The sequence below is a fragment of the Drosophila kikkawai genome, chromosome 2R (assembly GCF_030179895.1).
Source record: "Drosophila kikkawai strain 14028-0561.14 chromosome 2R, DkikHiC1v2, whole genome shotgun sequence".
Taxonomy (NCBI): Eukaryota; Metazoa; Arthropoda; class Insecta; order Diptera; family Drosophilidae; genus Drosophila; species Drosophila kikkawai.
In genome coordinates, this window is record NC_091729.1 from 13,338,147 (window position 1) to 13,356,672 (window position 18,526).

General features: G+C 40.6%; 3 protein-coding genes across 5 annotated transcripts; 1 reads left to right on the plus strand and 2 right to left on the minus strand.

The window, feature by feature from the left end:
- Positions 1–22: 22 nt before the first annotated feature.
- Positions 23–2,193, plus strand: LOC108082276 (UDP-glucosyltransferase 2-like). Its single transcript, XM_017177607.3, has 4 exons — positions 23–73; positions 511–769; positions 826–1,491; positions 1,544–2,193. Exons 1-4 carry the CDS (start codon positions 23–25, stop codon positions 2,191–2,193), a joined length of 1,626 nt encoding a protein of 541 aa, XP_017033096.1.
- Positions 2,191–16,722, minus strand: LOC108082495 (uncharacterized). The gene is made up of 3 exons (XM_017177916.2): positions 16,582–16,722; positions 2,696–3,922; positions 2,191–2,623 (listed from the first exon to the last, which is right to left on the minus strand). The coding sequence occupies exons 1-3, from the start codon at positions 16,586–16,588 to the stop codon at positions 2,556–2,558; spliced, it is 1,302 nt and encodes a 433-aa protein (XP_017033405.1). The 5' UTR covers positions 16,589–16,722; the 3' UTR covers positions 2,191–2,555.
- Positions 5,244–16,723, minus strand: Gyg (glycogenin 1). Of its 3 annotated transcripts, none has more exons than XM_017177913.3 (6): positions 16,582–16,723; positions 10,490–10,800; positions 10,134–10,423; positions 9,890–10,070; positions 7,698–8,291; positions 5,244–6,552 (listed from the first exon to the last, which is right to left on the minus strand). In XM_017177913.3, the coding sequence occupies exons 1-6, from the start codon at positions 16,586–16,588 to the stop codon at positions 6,340–6,342; spliced, it is 1,596 nt and encodes a 531-aa protein (XP_017033402.1). In that variant the 5' UTR covers positions 16,589–16,723; the 3' UTR covers positions 5,244–6,339. The 3 variants fall into 3 exon arrangements, with proteins under 3 accessions (XP_017033402.1, XP_017033403.1, XP_017033404.1); XM_017177914.3 differs by lacking the exon at positions 7,698–8,291 and adding an exon at positions 9,636–9,704; XM_017177915.3 differs by lacking the exon at positions 7,698–8,291.
- Positions 16,724–18,526: the final 1,803 nt, after the last annotated feature.

An 18,526-nucleotide genomic window follows, 5' to 3' on the forward strand; every position in this document is an offset into this window, starting at 1 on the left:
TTAGCAATAAGAAGATAAGATTATGTTATGCCTAACAAGTGGATATTTTGCTAGTAACACAAATGCTTTAAAGGTAGGCTAGTGTCATAATGATTCTAGACTCTGGACCAGTTTAGATAAATGCAGCGATTGAAATTATTTGAAAGTTAAAAGCAACTTATTTATAATCACCCGTTTTCAGTCTTCGGAGAGTCGTCGTTCGTGTCTGTTGTGGATGCTTTTTAATAGAAAGAATAATAATTAAAATGGTTAGCAAAACTTGCACAGAAGCTTATAACAAGTCTTTAAAAAGTTTAAATTAATAATTTAAAGATTTCATATATACAAGTAAATAAATATAGTGGCGATAAAACCAGCAAATAATTTAATAATAATATTATATAATTTTTTTTAAACTAAATCCATTATTAAATTTAATTATAGTTTCTATAAAATTTTACAAAATCCTAAAACTAGTCTCTTTTACTCGAGTTTCCCTACTTATTAATAATACCTACCATATTTCTATAGCAATTACCGAGTATTCTGCACATCCTGCTCCTTAGTGTGGTGACTCTTCTCCAACTGGACCTGGGGTATAGCCACCGCATCCTGGCCACCTTCTTTTTTCCCGCCAGAAGCCACTCCATGATTACCAATGCCATCATTCGGGAACTGGTGAAACGTGGTCATGAAGTCACCTTCATCACATCCATGTCCATGGCCAAGGAAAATTTGGGACCAAACTACAAGGAAATTCCGATTCCCCCGTACGAGATCTGGCCAGAAAGTAAGTGTTATTGTTATCTATATAAATAAAAAGCCTAAGATACTTGTATATACTAGTTCAAGAGCTGACCAAGAGGAACAGCGTGCTGGAGATGACCGATGTGGACAACCTGACCTTCCTTCGAATGGTCAACTTGTTGGGAGTCGCCACCACGGACTTTGCCTTTGAGCAGCCGGGCGTTAAGGAATTGATCCATGCCAAGGATAAGGTGGGGAAATACGATCTTCTGCTGGCAGAGCAGTTTTTCAACGAGGGAGCCCTCATCCTGGGACATCTTTACCAGATACCCATCATTACCATTGCGACCTTCGGCTTTGCCAATTACCTAAGTCAGCTGTTTGGAGTAGTCTCTCCCTGGTCATATGTTCCCCACGTCTACTTGCCATACACTGACAAGATGACTCTGTGGGAACGCATACATAATGTAGCCTTCAGTGGCTTTGAAGATCTTCTCAGAGAGTTCTCCTATTACCCCCGCCAAGATGCCATCCTTCAAAAGCACTTCTCCAAGAGCCTTGATAGAGTTCCCACCATAAAGGAGCTGGAGAGAAATATCTCCGCCGTTCTGCTAAATAGTCACGTGCCACTGTTCTCGCCCAGACCCCTTTCCTACAACATGATTCAATGTGCTGGACTGCACATTCTTCCCCCAAAGGCTCTGCCCGAGGAGATAAAGCAGTTCCTGGACGAAGCCACCCATGGAGCTATCTACTTCAGTCTGGGTAAGCTTAGTGATATTAATATTTTTTAAATTATTCCAACTTTAATCATTAGGTTCCCAAGTGCGCAGTGCCGAAATGCCGCCTGAAAAGCTTAAAATATTCTTGGACGTCTTCAGCAGCCTTCAGCAACGAGTTCTGTGGAAGTTTGAGAATGAGTCAGTCAAGCTTCCGCCGAATGTGAAAGTAAAGAGCTGGCTGCCTCAGGCTGATATCCTGGCCCACCCTAATGTGAAAGTATTCATCGGCCACGGAGGAGCTAATGGCGTCATAGAGGCGATTCATTATGGAGTTCCGATGCTCGGAATGGCGGTTTACAGTGATCAGTACCATCACGTCAATCAGGGCAAGAAGGCAGGCTACTTACTGGGTCTGGACTACCGGACAGTCACTGAGGAAGAGCTCAAGGGTCTGCTGCTAGAGTTGATCGAGAATCCCAAGTACAAAAACAACATGAAGCAGGCATCTAAAGTATTCCGTGATCGACCCCTAAACGCCATGGATACGGCAATGTACTGGATAAACTATGTGATAGAGCACCGGGGAGCTCCTCACATAGTCTCCGCTGGAGTACAGCTGCCTTGGTACCAGTTCTACCTCCTGGATATTGTGGGTCTAGCCTTGGTGCTCATCCTGCTGCCCCTTCTGCTACTAGCCCTTGTCTGCCGCAGGCGCAGCCCCGAGAAGAAACCAAAACAGGAGTAGAACCAAAACTTGTGTTTTATTAATTTAGTTAACAAAAGTGGAGATACAGTAATGTTAGATAAATATTTTGCAATAAATTTTGGATAATTTCGTAATACGTTTCTAGGGCACTAGATAGCTGGCAAAGTAATTGAGAACAAGGCTAACGAGTAGCGTGCAAAGACCGCTCGCAACTAACTGAACAGGATGCTGAAATGGTCGGGAGAATTAGCTTGGGATCTTCGCTGGGCCCTTCTCTGCCTTGGATCATCATTCGGAAGCTGGTTGGTGTCAGTGTATTGAGTGTGTGTGCCATGTGTGTGTGAGTTATATGAGTGTTTTGTGTCGAGTGTGCTTGAGTGTTTTTGTGTGTGCGGCGATCTCTACTGGCTTATGACCATGGACTTCTTTACCTTCTTCTCCTTCCTTTCATGGGTGATGGTCACTTCCTCTGCGAATGAAAAAAGAGAATGTCAATATCTTGGAAGGATTCCTCAAGGTTCCTCCTCAAAGTAAAACTCACCCTCGAACTTGGTAGGCAGCTGCTTGATCGTCTCAATGGTCTTGATGTTCTTCTCTCCCGGCTCAATGATCTCCTCCTCGTACTCCTCGATGATCTCCTCCTCGTCGGTTTCATCGGGATTATTGCTGGGCACGGGATCGTACACAGTCTTGGTGGCCTTCTTCACGATGCCGTCGGCGGTGACAGTGGTGTAGTGGTACTCGGTGCCGCCCTCAATCTTGATGGTCTCCACGGTGGTCACATCGCCGGGATTTTCGGAGGGCACAATCTTCTTGGTGCCGGACTCGGACTTGAGCTTCTTGGTGGTGGTCACATTCTTGTGCTTCTCGGCATCCTTTAAGGTCTTCTTGTAGGCACGAATCTCCTCCTCGGTGAGCTCAACCTCCTCCTCCTCGTAGACGGTCTTCGAGGTGGTAATCGTCTTGCCCGACTCCAGTTCCGTGGAGTAGGTGTACTCAACGCCACCGGGCACCCGCTTGGAGGCCACCGTAGTGGTGTCGTTCTGGAAGAAATCAGCTGGCGGCGGAGGAGCAGAGGACTTGGGCTTCTTCTTGGACTTCTTGCTGCCATCGGTGGCCGTGGTGGAAGTGGTATTAGTGATGGCCTTAGCCTCCTGCAGAGAGTTCTTGCGCACAGTGCGATTGTTCTCGGTGATTTCGATGTTCTGGGTCTGCGTCACCGACACACGACGCTCCGAGGTTGTCGTGGAGTTGGACTGCTGATCCACCACATTGCGCTGCTGCTTCTGGACAATGCGGCGCGAGGATTCGGTGGAATCGGTAGAGTCCACTGACGACTTGCGCGTCACCGTCTTCTTGTTCTTGTTCAGCTTGGCGGCGGTGTTCTCATCCACCTCCGTGGGCACCGAATCGTAGAAGGTCTTGGTGCGCATGCTGCGAGTTCCATCCTCATTGATGGTGGTGTACACCTCCTCGTAGCCACCCTCGATGGCGCGGGTCAGCATGGTGGTGCGCTCATCGATGCGTATCTCCTTGCCGAGACGCTTCTGGACAAGCTTCTTGTTCTGCTGCTCCTTCTTCAGATCCTCTTCGCTGACGGGCTTGGGGTCCCAGAAGGTTCTCACCTGAGTCTTCACTGTACCATTGGGCTGGGGTGTGGTGGTGATCACCTCGTAGCCGCCCTCGATCAGCTTGTACGTGGTGCTGGCTCCCGTCGCCTTGTCGAACTCGACCTTACCGTCCTCGATGTCCGCGGAGGTCAGTAGCTCTGCGGTGTGTGGATGTGTGTATAGTATATATTTGGTTTTTATGTATGTGTTTTAAGCAGATCCCAAGCTTTTGAGCGTGTGTGTGGGGTAGTTATTTTATAACAAAAGCACTTGGCGGTGGCCTAAGTCTAGTATTAGCTTCTTTTCTTTATCCTAAGCTAAGTCTACGATATTGCATGGATTTCCTATTTAAGGCAGCCTGGCGATGGGGTTAGTCAAGCGACTCTTAGACGTTTTGGGAGGGTCGTTCTTTAAGACTTAGACGTTCCTAGGGGGTCGTTTTTTAAGCCTTATTTCTCAAGCCAAAATTTTGTCTAACTAGTACTACATGTAAAACTTTGAATCTTGTATCTAATTTAATACATTTTAACGCTTTTAATGTTTATTTTTTTAATTTAAAATCCTAAAAATCAAGGACCTGGTTAACTGTTTAACCCCTTCGTCTTAGAGTCGCTTCATAAGCTTAATTACAGCATTCTCCGTTTCGTTGCATATGCGTTTTTTTGTACTCTCGCTTATTCCTTGTCAATCTCCGGGTTTTGTTACACGTGGACAGGTTGGGGCTCGCTCTCCAATTTGGGTTCCAGCTGTCGGTATAGGTATTTGGGACGCCATTTGGAGCCACACGCCAGGTGCGGCAGGCAGCTGTAGTGCATCAGCAGGTTCAGTAATTGCTATTTGAGCTTGCGGGCGGACTTCTGTTTGCCGTTCTTGGAGACGCTGCTGCCATTTCCGCTTCCGTTTCCAGCTGGCAGGGTGATGTGCTGCGGTTGCGGTTGTGGTTGAGGCTGAGGCTTCTCCTGTCGCAACTGTGAAGGCTGTTTGGAGGTAGTAGAGGTAGCAAGAGAAGCAGGAGCGGCGGAGGAAGCATTGGAAGATGCGGAAGCGTTAGCCGGCAGTTTGTTAGTTGCGGCTTTGGTGCGGGGCACAGGCACGGGACGTGTTCCATTCTCACTCTCCCTGGTCTTGGTCACCATTTCCCTCTCCTTGGGATGCAGCAGCTGGCCAGCGGCTTCGCTTAGCAATTGATTATAGCTTAGTGGGTTAGCAGGTTCACTATCGTTATCATTATCTGCAAATGTGGTTGGGGGTAACGAGATATTGGACAGTGGTTTTAATTCATCGCCTGGACAAACTCTACTCTGGTGACTGAGGAGATAGATGCCTGATAGATGCTTAGGGATGAAAGTGGTGGTGCTCTGATGATGATGCTTCCCAGGGGGCTGGCTGATTTCGATTTCAAAGATGGCTTAAAAGTAAACAACTGAAAAGGCGAACGACAAAACTTAATCGAACTTAAAGCTAAAATAAAAATGCACATTTTAAAAACAGAGTTTCGTAAATAGAAAATTTGTTTGTGTTTGTGTGGGTTTTTTGTTTGATTTTTTTTCTTTTTTAGTTCCTTGTTCTCGAATAAATATTACGACAATATTTTTGCAAAAAATTGATAAACTATAACATAAATGGTTTTATACGTATAAAGTTATAGAAAAAGAGTTTACAAAACAGGCAAGCAAACAAACATTTTTGCTGTCGATTCGAAGGGGGTGACACACACACTCACTCAAAACACACATACAACACTTTAGTTTTTTTTTATTTTATACAATTACTTTTTTATTCTTTAAATGATTTTGTTTTTCGCTTCGTTTTTTTTTTTCTAGAGTTATTTTATACACACTCTTTGTTTGGTTTTTATTCAGACGAAGGAAACATATGTACACTTGGGGGATAGAGGAGGGTTGTATGCTACAATGATTTCCGATTTACGATGCAGATGAGCTAAAAAGTCATCGCCATAAATCGGTAAACACACACGACACAGAGTCGAGCAAGGGAGAGAGGGCAAAAGTACAAAAATTTTCAATTAAAATACAATGAAGTGTAAAAGTTTGTGGCCGAAGCCAAGTGTGTGTGTGTGTGTGTAGAGGGGGGGGGGACTACTGGCTGGCTGGCAACTGTGCCAAGTGTGTCGCACACTCGCACCCACACACACACACACCCATCAAGTATGTCGAGAGCAGTGCGAGTGCAAAAAAGTTTAATTTGAAAACTTAATTAAAATTTCTGTGCTTTTTTTTCTGCTGCTCCTCTCTTTTAACAAGATTTTGGGGCCATGTGTGTGGTGGAGGCTGAAGTGGCGGCAAATAAAAATTGCATTTATGACACTCGTGGGAATTTGGAACCTTATTTCAATTAGAGCAAGTACTTGACTTTGACAGCAGAGCCAGCCTCAGGTAAAGGATATGTTTTCAGGTGTCTGGTGTCTGTGTGTGCGTGTTTAGTGTGTGTGCTCTGTGTGCTGTGTTGTTTTACAAAAAAAAAGATGTCAACAAAACGACGAATAACGAACGATTTGCATGTGGTTTGTTCTGGTTTGCTTTGTTTTTTTTTTTTTAGTTTTTCTTTTTTGATTCTAAGAGCTACCAGTTTGTTCGGTGTCCTGCTCGCTCTTCTTGTCCAACGTCTGCGAGATCTTCTTCCAGATGTTCTCAAAGGAATCGGCACCGGAGTAGTCAATCTGTCCGGATTCCCAGCACTGGCGACGCATCTGGTTCTCGTAGGCCTCCTGCTCCGGCGTGCGCTGCTCACCAATGCGCAGCTGTGACAGGGCGCCAGCCAAACCCACCTGAAAAGCAGGACGAAAACCATGTTACTTCAATTTATTTCAAATAAAAAGCATAATAAATCAATAGAGATACATATGTGTGTGCGGGGGGAAGTACTTTTCATGCATTACAGTTACAGTTTTACAACATTTATTAGCACTAAATGATACGTAGACAACATTAAGATGTTAGTTGCTGTGCACGGTGCGTATGATTAATATGACAACAGAGTGCCACTCGAGGCATAAATCACGTATACGCTACGTTGCTGCTATGCAATGCACTCCGGCTGCTTACGTTGGCAACTCGTGTCCTTCGCGGCGACCTTCTGGCAGCTTAACTATGCAACAAGGAGTTGGAGAGAAGGAGGAGCAGGAGATGGGAGCATCATGCAACACAAACAAACACAAGGATGAAGTGCCTTTCCCTGCAGTTGAATCTGTTTCTGTATCTGAATCTGATGACCAGGACGAGGACCTTGATGCTGATGATGATGGGAATGCTTGACCAGGTGCCTGGCCAACTAATAATAAATCAACAAACGTGGCCACGTATCCAGGCCACACAAACACACACACAACGCTGAACCATGAACCACAAGCACAAGAAAGGAGCTGGACCAAAAGGACCATGAACAATGAAGGACGATGACCATGACGATGACGATGACGACAATGACAATTGGTATGCAAAACAGTGACTAGACGGAAAACCAGGGCATTACATTATCACTATCACTTGCACTAGCACTTGCACTGGCACACCACTATATCCGATGCTGGTTTTGGTTTTTGGGACGTTGGAAGTTGAAGGAGGTTACAGGTTGGGTTGGTTCTACACAGAAAAAATCATTAATATCCTGTAGGATAGACTTGGCATTAACAGATTGTTAGGGCTTTTGTATATTTCTTATTGTTTCAGAGTTTTAAAGTATCAAAAAATATTTAGAATAATTTAATTTACTCTCTTGAACTAAATAAATAATAAATTCTATGTTTTTTATATTCAAATTTAAAGAGAAACAATTTAAAACCACATCTTATAACTTTCAAGGCTATATTAAAACCCTTTTCAATCTGATAAATTAAAGCCAAGTTCTTTGATATATATAACCCATTTTTTCTGTGTAGCTCTCTGCTGGCCATGATTGATTGATTGCCTTTACCTCAGGCGGCGTTTCGGCTGCAACTTCATGATCTGGTTGGTGGTTTGTCGCATTTTCTACTGTCTGACTATGCACAGAATGATGTGGCGTGGGCGTGGGCGTGGCAGTGGAGACTGAGTCTGAGGCTGAGGAGTCGTGTTCTGGCAGATGGGCAATGTGCAGCTCATTGCTATTCACATCTGTGGATGCCGAGTCTTCGGCATTGGCAGTGGCATTGTAGGACTGAGGTGGAGGTGGGGGAGTAGGACTGGTGGGTGGCTGTGGCTGTGATGGGTGGGATGCATCGTCATGATGCCACTCAGTGGCATATTCATTAGCTGTTGCATTCCCATTGTCCTGGCTGTGATTGTGCTGTTGCTCCTGCTCCCTCTCCCGTTCCCGTTCCTGTAGCTGCTGGCGCTCTAGCTCCTCCTGCCGCTGCTCCTTCTCCAGATTCTCATAGTAATCTGCCCAAGGATCGCGGAACTGGCGCACATGCAACAGCTGGTGGTGCAGACGCTGCTGCTGGTAGTACTCAAGCTCGTGTTGCTGCTGCTGGCGTTGCTCATCCGCCGCGTATTCGCTTTGCGAGTGCATTAGGTTCAAGCATAGCCACTGACACGATGTTAGATATATAGATAGATATATATATATATATACAGGCACGATAAATGCAATTCGGCATGTGGCAGTAGTCATGGCAATATATATTTTTTGTTTAATATACAGAATGCGCAACATAGTAGGAGAGCAAGAGTTGGAGAATAAGAATGAAAATCAAAAGTAAATCAATTTGAAAACAAATCAAAAGAAACCAAAAACGTCACAAACAAAAAGATAAAAATAAAGGAAGAGGGAGAAGTACACCCAGAAAAGAGGACTATGATAACTACAATATAAATTTATAGACGATATAAATATTTAGAAGACTATAGTTTAAATCTTTCCCTATGTTTTATTTCTTAAAAGAGATTGCCTTTTCAAAATTAGTTCAAAATAATATAGATAACAGACCTTATGTACCTTCTTAGCTATTTTTTAAGGAAAGTATAGTGTTTATTTAAATATTTTATATTTATTTTCACAAAAACAAACAACTTTTAAGTCTATTCATTAACAAAGTCCCTAGCCTTACTGTAAAACAAATATATTTACTAAAACTTATACTTTAAAGTAAGATTTCTTTTCAACTTTTATTTAATTTCCTGCTACATTTTTTTCTGGGTGTACAAGAGATGCTAGTGTGTGTGCATGTGTGTGTGTGTGTTCGTTGGTGTTATGGGGATACAATATATCTAATGATTCAGTTGAACATTTTTCTGGCATCATCCCCCCTTTTAAAGCCCACAAAGCCGTCGAATCATCTCCATTCTATGGGATGGCATGAACCGAAACATTTTACTGGCTCTGGGCCAAAAATTGATGCAAATTAGAAAAACAGAAAGAAAGTGAAACACCAACACTGAGACAAAACGAAACGTAACACACACAGCACACTCACACACACATAGCACACACAGTTGGACAAATATTACAAAAAAATACAAAAGAAAAATAAATTAAAAAAAGAGACCCAATTATCCGTCTGTCCGTCTAAAAGAGGTTACTCTGGGGCGTGGCTGCTAATCGGGGAAAAATCAACAGAAAATTGCAAAGCGAAACAAAAAATAAATAAAAATTTTAAAAGAAATAAAAAAACGAAATAAGAAACTAGGAGAATAATGAAGAATAGACATTTAGAGTGAAGTGAAACGATAACGAGGTCAGCTATTGGCAAGAAATAGCAAACAGATTGAATCTGCGTTTGGTTTTCGCTTGCCATATTATTTACTCGGTTGGATAGATGGATAAATAAATAAATATTTGCGTTATAATTAAGATATTTACAGGGGGTGCTCAGGGGTGTCTACAGATCTGGTGCTAGATGGGTTTTTGGGCGATCTGCAAAGATCTGCTTACCTCGGGAGAAGACCCGCGGGCTATCGCCTCCTCGGGATCGCTAGTTACTGTTACTGTTCCTGGCTTTAGCTGGGGGCGTTTATCGTTTAGCATTTAGCAATTGAAGGGTTAAGAAACGTAGGCAAAGGTAGCAAAAAACAAGGGGTTAAACAATAGAGTTCTCGGGTAAGCAAAGGGGGAAAACAGGTCTTGGGGCAGCAAGTCCGATAAAGATAAAAGATCCTGCATTTAGATATACTCAACAGTTCACTCACCATATCGGTGGACAGGGACTGGATCACATTATCACAGAAGATGTTCCACCACAGCTGGATCAGATCCTGGGCATGGGCATATTCCGAGGAGACGCTGGCGGTCTTAGTCTCCGAGTTGAACTGAATCAGCCAAGGTTTCAGTTTGCCGGCGAAATGCAAAATCTTTATCTTATCTCTGTACCTGTAAATTGATATAATGGATTATATACTATCCAGAGATAGGGAGTGGTTAAGATATACTCACTGTTTGAAGGCGGGCAGATAGCAGTAGGAGGCATAGGCCGTAACATTGTAAACGAATGGCAAATGCTTCTTGATGTCCGCCGTCGCCCAGTCGGCAAAGTACTGATTCAGCAGACCCTGGTCACCGCCATCGAAGCTGCCATTCTTAACGGCAAACTCTGTGATCTGGCCAAAGGTCTCCACGCTGGGCTTGAACACAAACACGCCAGAGTTGAAGCAATCCGGCCAGCTGACATCCGGGGCAGCCGACAGTTCCTCGCGCTCAAACAGCTCATCGCAGTTTTGCAAAACCTTAAAGAGGATATTGAATTATATTTCATCTGTATCCCCCTCCAAATCTCTTTAAATATAACTTACCAGTGTATCCGCATCCAGGAAGACGCACTTCTCAAACTGCACCAGACGCCAGCAGTGCAACTTTGTGAAGGTCACGCCCAGTTCGGGGCGGGCCAGGAGAGCCAGATTGGCAGCATCCTGTGAGTCCAAAACATTCACCTCCTGGACCACATTATAGACCTCCTTAAGGCGGTCGCGCATCGCCAGCGAGACGGTGGGCGTGACCAGAACTGCCAGCTGGTGGGCAGTGTTGGCCCTCTTCAGTGAGTGGGCCAGGACCAAGGCACCCAGCGAGTACGTGTCATTTGTCGTCAGCGTCACCCAAGCGAACTCTAATTTACGGAAATAGAAGTGCAAATCAAGGGTTAAATTGCATATCCAAATAATCTGTGCAGATACAATGGCAGTGGCTACAGCAGCTGTAGATACATTTTATTGGTTACATTCGCATTGCACGTTTCACTGCAACAGCAGCAGCAGCTGGCAAAGAGAATTCGTTTTGGTATTTATTAGTTTCGGATTCAGCAAAAAAAATAGATGGATTATAAATAAACAAGCGCCGGTTTGGGTGGCCGAAGCTGGGAATAGAATGCGGTGCACTCAGAGAAATAATCAATAAACTGATAAATCCATCTATCAAAAGAGATTTATTTTAATTAAGAAAAGTCTTATATTATTTGCAGTTTATCTCTGTGTTTTTTTGATTATTATTTATAAAAGATATTTTGAGAAATCTTATCTTATAAATAGAAAATTTAAATTAGATTGTCATTTTTAAAAAGAATCTTTGAATTTTGAATTTTTTTTTTCTTTGAATATAACAAACTAATTCTTTCTAGTTTATAGATTCTTTAAAAAAAATTTGTAGAAATTGCTGTGTCTTTAAATATATTATTAAATGTATCTAAAAGAATACAATTTTTAATACCAAAATTCAAGATATAAGATAATTTTAAAAAATTTTAAAATACTTTTTGAGAGTTTTCCAAATAATTTCAAATCTTAAATCATTTCTTTGGCTTCCTTATATATTTTTAAGAAATATAGACATATTTCCGACTTTAAAAACTAACTAAATTTGGCACATTTATATTTATATGGCATTGCTTTGTTTCAGGAAACAAGATAAATAATTTGAAAACCCAATTCTTATTTAAATTTCCCTCAATTATTATTCTCTGTGTGACACACATGTTCAAGTGCGGTCTGTGCAGATCTCCAACTGCGTCAGCACCCACATGCATTCCAATTTCATTTGCTTTGTTAGAGCGCAAAAAAAAATTGAGAATATTGCAAAAATAGCGGAAAAAAATCATACAAGATTGGCAAAAATCGAGCAGAGCAGAGCAGAGTCGAGCATATTTCAGGCGCGTCCGAACGGGCAATTAGAATTTTGCGTAGTTGGCATTTAGTTTTGGGGCGAAAGCTATGTAGATAATTAATTATTCATGGCGTTAGCTTATCCTATATACAGTTATATGGGGCGATTATGAGCACTTCAGATTTCTCACTCGATGGAAAATTAGTTTGAAAATATACATAATTTATAAACTGAAACAGATTTTATACAATTGGAATCTGGTAACTGGTGTCTCTCTGGTTCCCCTGCTTCTTAGTATTAAATTCATTAAAATTAATGGATTAATATCCATGCAGTATTGTTGATGTTGTTGAAAATTAAAAGATCATTAGAGTTAAGATAGAGTCAACATACAATTATTTTATTTCCAATTTTGATTATTCACAGGTCAATTGAATTTTGAACAATATTATTATTAATTATTATTATTATGGGTATTAATGCTACGATTTTCGAAGAAAATAGTTGGATAATATATACAGGTTCGTGTATATGTGTATATATTCTTTGTACAATGTTTTTTTTTTGTTTTTTCGTAGAGCTAACTTTAGTTTAGATTAGAGATTAGAGTAGATTAGATTATAGTGTCGGTTTTACATGGTGTTTGGGGGGGGGTTTTAGAGAAGCAAACTGAAAAGGAACTGTGAAAGCGCAGGATACAACAAGTAGATGGATAACAACAACTACCTTCTCGCTGATGCGGATACAGATACAGGATGTGTGGATGCGGATACGGATATCCTTGGGATATCTGCGACACAGTGAGCTAACCAGCGGCATTCGAATGCATTCGCCATAGCCTTAGCTGAGCTTGATCTGAAGCTGATCTTGGCCTGATCTTGCTTTGGTCTGAGTTTCGGTATGATATCAATATCTTTATCCTCCGCCGGATATGTACAAGTGTGGTGTGGTGTGTGTGTCTGGGTGTAGTGTTCAGTGTGTTGTGTGTGGTTTTTGTGTTCTTAGTGCGAGTGAAAGATACATCGCAGATGCTTTCTTTTCTACTCTGTTTGTGTGTGCGTGTGAAATGAATCGCTGGGCCTAAAATAAAAATGAAATCATTTACTTTCGGCCAAAAAAGAATGGATTTTATTAACTTTCTGACTTACCGGATGTGTGCAAAAAAATGACAACAAAAATAATTCACAGAACAATCAAAAAAACTTAAATGTGGCGGAAAAACCAATAAAGAAACTGAATTTTAGCAGACGTCATAAATAAATTTGGTGATTTAAACAAAATAAAATAAACAACACTCGGTCTAAATATAAAATCTCGCAACAACTGTTGAAATTGTCAAAAACGACTGCGTTGCGACGCGACAGTTTCCTTAAAAATATACCTATATATATATAAGTAAACTTAGGAATAAGTAAATGAGCAATTTATGTGACAGCTGATTGTGGGAAAATCCCCCTCAGAAGTATTACCTCTTTTTTGTCAGTGTTCAAAGACAGGAGAGCTCTTTTAAAAAAGAATAAATCAGACAATGTTAAATGTTAAATATAGTGCTTTTCGTCAGTACATTAAAAAAAATACGTTTTTGAAGCGGAGATAAGAAAAATATAACAATTATAATAATCATTTATATGTCTAAAAAAAAATGTGTTAACTATTGGAAATTTACAAAATATTCCGCTAAAAATTTTTCAATTAAAAAGCGTTTTGTTTAACAATAAATAAGTATTCTAAAAATAAGTTAAATTTCATTAAATCATTCAGGAAATATATTTTTCCAGTGTCTTAAGAGAGCAAGGAACCATAAGCTTCTCTCTGAAGTAAAGCTTTCTTTCATACTCGACCTCTCACTCTCTGTGAAACCTCTCTTTTTCGGAGAGAGTTTGCGCCTTGGCTTTCACCCTATCCGCGTACATGCTTAGCACAATAAAGCTGATAAAGCGCCCGGCCAAAGGCGAATGCGCAAAAAAGGTCGTGGGTTAAGCTTTCGGGGTCTGGGTCAAGTGACTGAGTAAATACCGCAATGAGCCCCGGATCAGATTATTGGGCCCAGACACCGCACCCTGAATGGGGTCACCAATTAGATGAATGGACAACAGCCGAGACCTTGAGGGAGATGCCTCGTACCGCGCCCATATCATCCCGGAAACCCGTTTATTATGGTCTCCGATTAAATGAAGCAGAGCGCCAATTTGCAGCCGGCGCATAAAGCAGAAGGTACAGTTGAACTTGCCTAAATAGAACTACTCAACACTTGAAAAATAAAATATTACAAAGGTTTAAAGAGTTATTTAATCTAAATGATAAAAATAATATCTAAATGATTTAAAATGGATTTTTGAAATTTTAATTGTTATATCAATGTTGTAAGTTATCGAAGTTGCACTGCACTTATCATGCATAATGCATATGCGGGGAGGAAATCGGGGAATTGCTTCGTGGCGACACCAACGCACAAATTGGCGAGTGCAAGGCGAGCGGAACAAGTTCTGCGGGAAATCTCTTTCCCTACCGCCTGCCAGTGTGTATCTTGTGGATTCTTGACTCGCGACTCGCGACTCTCGACTCTTGTATCCGAAAGAGCAGTCCCCTAAAAATAGCACCGCCAATGTGAAGTGAAATAAAATGAGATTGTTTTTGCTGCTGGTAGGCGATGCGATGCATTGGCTTTGGGTACAGGCACCACCGCAGCAATTTTAGAAATTGAATCACCACGGATGACAGCCATGGAGCTGGGAGCTGGGATATGAGAGAGAGTGCCCAGAAAATACTGGAAATCCCTGCGGGCTGAGAAAAATTCAAGGCAGCTGTTGCCTTGGGCTGATGATTAATGCGGGCATAAATCCGTGCAGATTTAATGGGTTTTCTAGCCAGGGACACAAAGAGAAAATGAGATCTCCCACACAGTAAAAATTTGGAAATATATATTTAAGAACGATGAGCTATCTTTCATTTCTAGAAGCAATTATATTTCATTATTTTGTTTTTTTGCCTTTAATTTAATTTGAATAAGTTATTGCATTGAAAGTAAGGCCTTGGTCATTGAAGTGCGTCAGCAAATGGTTTTTAATGATAAGGTGAATGCAGTTTTCTTAAAAAAAGTGTGTAATAACACATGATTTTTTATAATTTAATGTTTCTATAAGGCACATGACTAATTATTTAAATTGAAGTCGCATTAAGTTATAAGGATTTCATAGAAAAAGTAATCTTAAATAGTTTTCGAATCAAGATATATGATAAAGTCTTATAAGGCTTTGAAGAACAATATTAAATATAAAAAATTATGAAATAAGGTAGCTGACCCATAGATTTTTATTAATACAAGATTGTAAAATCTAACTAAATTCATTTTAATGCCTAAAAAATAACTAATTTTATGAATAACCTTGCTTTCAGATACAAATTATGACTAATAGGATACTAAGCATTATTCTTGTCAAACCGAAATTTAAAACTAAATAATATTAATAAAATGATAGTTATCATTAATATCGATCTTTTTAGCTAGATTTTAAATCAATTTTAAGTAAGAAATCAAATGCTTATAATCCAAAAACCTATAAATATTAAAAATCCCTTAATAATATTAATAATGTGGTATTAAACATTATTTTTTGTTATATCTGGCTACTTAAGAATGTTAATTGTATTTCATTTGAAAACATTTTTAGTGGGCGACAACGACGGCGACACAAGGAATGTTCTCGGGCGTGGAAAACTTTTTCGAAAAGTGGTATTTTCGAACAGACAAACGTTGTTAGCGCCTGTCGCCGGCCATAATTCCACCCGGCGCATACATATAGACGGATGTTATAAATAGAAATACATCTATAAATTATTATATGGCTGCCTGGCTGGCAAATGGGACGTATAGTATTCAGGGGCTGCTTCAAACATGATCGGATCGACGTCAGGACGTCAGCAAACGCGTGTGAAAATGCCAAGGCGAAGTGCATCCCACTAATCTAAATCTGAATGGGATGCAGATACGGAAATCGCACTGATAAGGGCTTCAATGCTTATGTATAAATTGATAAGGCTAATGGCGCTAAGGTTTGATTACTACTAGGTCACCGAAAGAAAGCGCTAAATCAATATAATAAAATCACGCGAATGTCACAACAAAGCGCAGCGCCAACATAACGGTGAGGAGAGAGAGAGAGAGCTCTCTCCTAGTGCTCCCTTTTAAATTCTCTCTTTGAAGGTTATGTGTGTGAGCTTCTGCTGCTTTGCTCGTTATCAGTATTTTTCTGTCGTGCACATACTTTTCATAAACAAACAAATATGCCAATGCAATGCATGGACTCGTGCTGAAAATGTATTTCGAACTACATTTAAATGGTGCTAGGCATGGGCAGGGGGAGGGTCGGTGGGCTGTACGCGGAGAGCAGGCGCTGGTGAAGGTCAGTAAAGGTCGTCTTCGTCGTCGCTAAAACACTCGCGCTCTATGCTCGATTTTATAAATACAGTATATAGAATAGTAGGACTAGTGCTTATCGCTATGATTTTGATTGGGAATCGCAGACGAGGAGGAACTCCTTCCCAAAGCGAGTGTTATGAAATGTGAGAGGGGCAGGGGTGGTTTTTTTTGGGAGGATTATTAGAGCTTTTAACTTGGGGCAGGCTCTTTTTTTTCGGTTGCAGCCTGCAGCCTTTAGCCATGCATACGCACACACACACACGCTCGAACGCACGCACACACACTCTTTTCTGCGTTTGCTTTGCGCTTTTCTTTTATCATTTCTTTTTTTTTTTATTGCGAATTGCAGTTGCAGTGCTCCTCCCAACTTACTGCTCATTTTGTTAGGGGTTTTCTTGGGGTCTTTTCTTGGATAATTTTTCGATTTAAGCACTCGCGTGGGTGGTGGGCGTGCCCGCTGAGCTTTTCACACTGGATTCGAGTACGAGAACACAGGAACGAGGCGTTTGCGATGCGCCAGACACGAGCGATGACGAGAATCTGAGGCGGCTGGTCGCTAGCCGTGGGCATAAATGCCTAAATGCCACCGCTGAGCCACCGGCAGCGCAGTCGCCGTCACAGCTCCCACCACTTCTGGTTTAGGTGTATGCGAGCGTGCGTGTGTGTATACATCATGTTTGTGAGTAGGAAGGCGCCAAAGGAATTGTATTTTGCATTCCGCTTGCTTGGATTTCATTTTTTCTGCTTCTTCGCTAGCCGGCTATTGCTGGACCGGCTATAAACGTTACGCGCGAGAGGGAGAGGCAGCGTGAGAGAAAGAGACAGAAAAAAAGAGAGAGCACCGGTATGAAAGGTGCGAAAGTCAATGCAAAAGTGGAGGAAGATTGACGTTTGTGAGAGTAATTTGCTCAGAAGAGAATATAGGAAGAGAGCAACAGGGTTGTCATTCAGAATTTGCACAACTATTAATATTTTACAAGTTAAACTTGTTTCTTGAAATTTGTTTAAAAAAAAGGAACAGTTTAAGCACTTCATTAATTATACTGTCCAATTGGTGAATAAAATAAATATTTAAAACTATTTTATAAATTCACACATAAAATAATGACCGGAAATGAAAAAATACTGCCTACTTTTGAGAGTCGAATGCATTTGCAGTTGTTCTTGCTTAATGTAGCATGCTTTTAGGCATTTCTTATGACACTTATGTAGATCAAATGTTTTATTATACCCTTGCAGGGTATTATAATTTCAGTCAGAAGTTTGCAACGCAGTGAAGGAGACGTTTCCGACCCTATAAAGTATATATATTCTTGATCAGCATCAACAGCCGAGTCGATCTAGCCATGTCCGTCTGTCCGTCTGTCCATCTGTCCGTCTGTCCGTCTGTCCGTCTGTCCGTCTGTCCGTCTGTCTGTTTCTACGCAAACTAGTCCCTCAGTTTTAACGCTATCTGAATGAAACTTTGCATATAGTCTTCTATATGCTCTCACTGCTATATATGTCGGAACGGGCCGGATCGGACGACTATATCATATAGCTGCCATACAAATGTTCGATATATTTGTAGAAAAAAATTATAACTTTGTTGTTTTTCAACATTTTTGCACCATTTTTTAGATATGGCCATTTTTTATTATTTCAGAATTTTGGTAAAAATTTTATGAAAATCGGTCGACTATATGATATAGCTGCCATAGGAACGGTCGAGAAATAAATAGATAAAAAATTATAGTTTCGTTGTTTTTCAACGTATGTTTATCTACTCTGAGATATAAGCTTTTTTTATTATTCTAGAATTATGGTATAAATTTTATAAAAATCGGACAACTATATCATATAGCTGCCATATAAACCGATCGGTAGATGTAGAGAAAATGTAAAACTGGGAATGTAAAACTGTAACTTTCAAACTGTAAACATAATAAGTATAGGTAAAATGTAATGAAACTCTGTTTGGTGAGTGTTTTCAGAATTTAAATCTATAATATAAACATCGAAACCAATCTGCAAGGGTATACAAACTTCGGCGTGCCGAAGTTAGCTTCCTTTCTTGTTTAATTTAAAACAAGTTCTGTGTTAGTTTTTATCAGTTAAAAAATTTATTAAAATTTTTTTATAATTAAAATTTTTCTTAAACCCTAACCTAAGCCTTTTCAAAATTGTTTGAATATTTTAAAACAAATGTTTCTGTGTCAGCTTAGCAAGTAAAATATATTTGTTATGTTTATTAGCCCATTTGTTGCTCTTTTCACTTAATACCTGTGAAATTTAAGTGCTATAAACTCTGAAAAGTAATCTATTTCCAACACTTTTT

What these genes read in the sequence shown, in the direction of transcription:
- LOC108082276 (XM_017177607.3), top strand. Translation starts at nt 23, where the DNA reads ATGTTATGCCTAACAAGTGGATATTTTGCTAGTAACACAAATGCTTTA. An exon ending in GTACGAGATCTGGCCAGAAA is followed by an intron (nt 770 to 825) that starts GTAAGTGTTATT and finishes TGTATATACTAG; the next exon opens with TTCAAGAGCTGACCAAGAGG. An exon ending in AGCTATCTACTTCAGTCTGG is followed by an intron (nt 1,492 to 1,543) that starts GTAAGCTTAGTG and finishes TTTAATCATTAG; the next exon opens with GTTCCCAAGTGCGCAGTGCC.
- Gyg (XM_017177913.3), bottom strand. An exon ending in TATCTGCCCGCCTTCAAACA is followed by an intron (nt 10,071 to 10,133) that starts GTGAGTATATCT and finishes ATCAATTTACAG; the next exon opens with GTACAGAGATAAGATAAAGA. An exon ending in CAGCCGAAACGCCGCCTGAG is followed by an intron (nt 6,553 to 7,697) that starts GTAAAGGCAATC and finishes CCTGCTTTTCAG; the next exon opens with GTGGGTTTGGCTGGCGCCCT.
- LOC108082495 (XM_017177916.2), bottom strand. An exon ending in GCTGCCTACCAAGTTCGAGG is followed by an intron (nt 2,624 to 2,695) that starts GTGAGTTTTACT and finishes TTTCATTCGCAG; the next exon opens with AGGAAGTGACCATCACCCAT.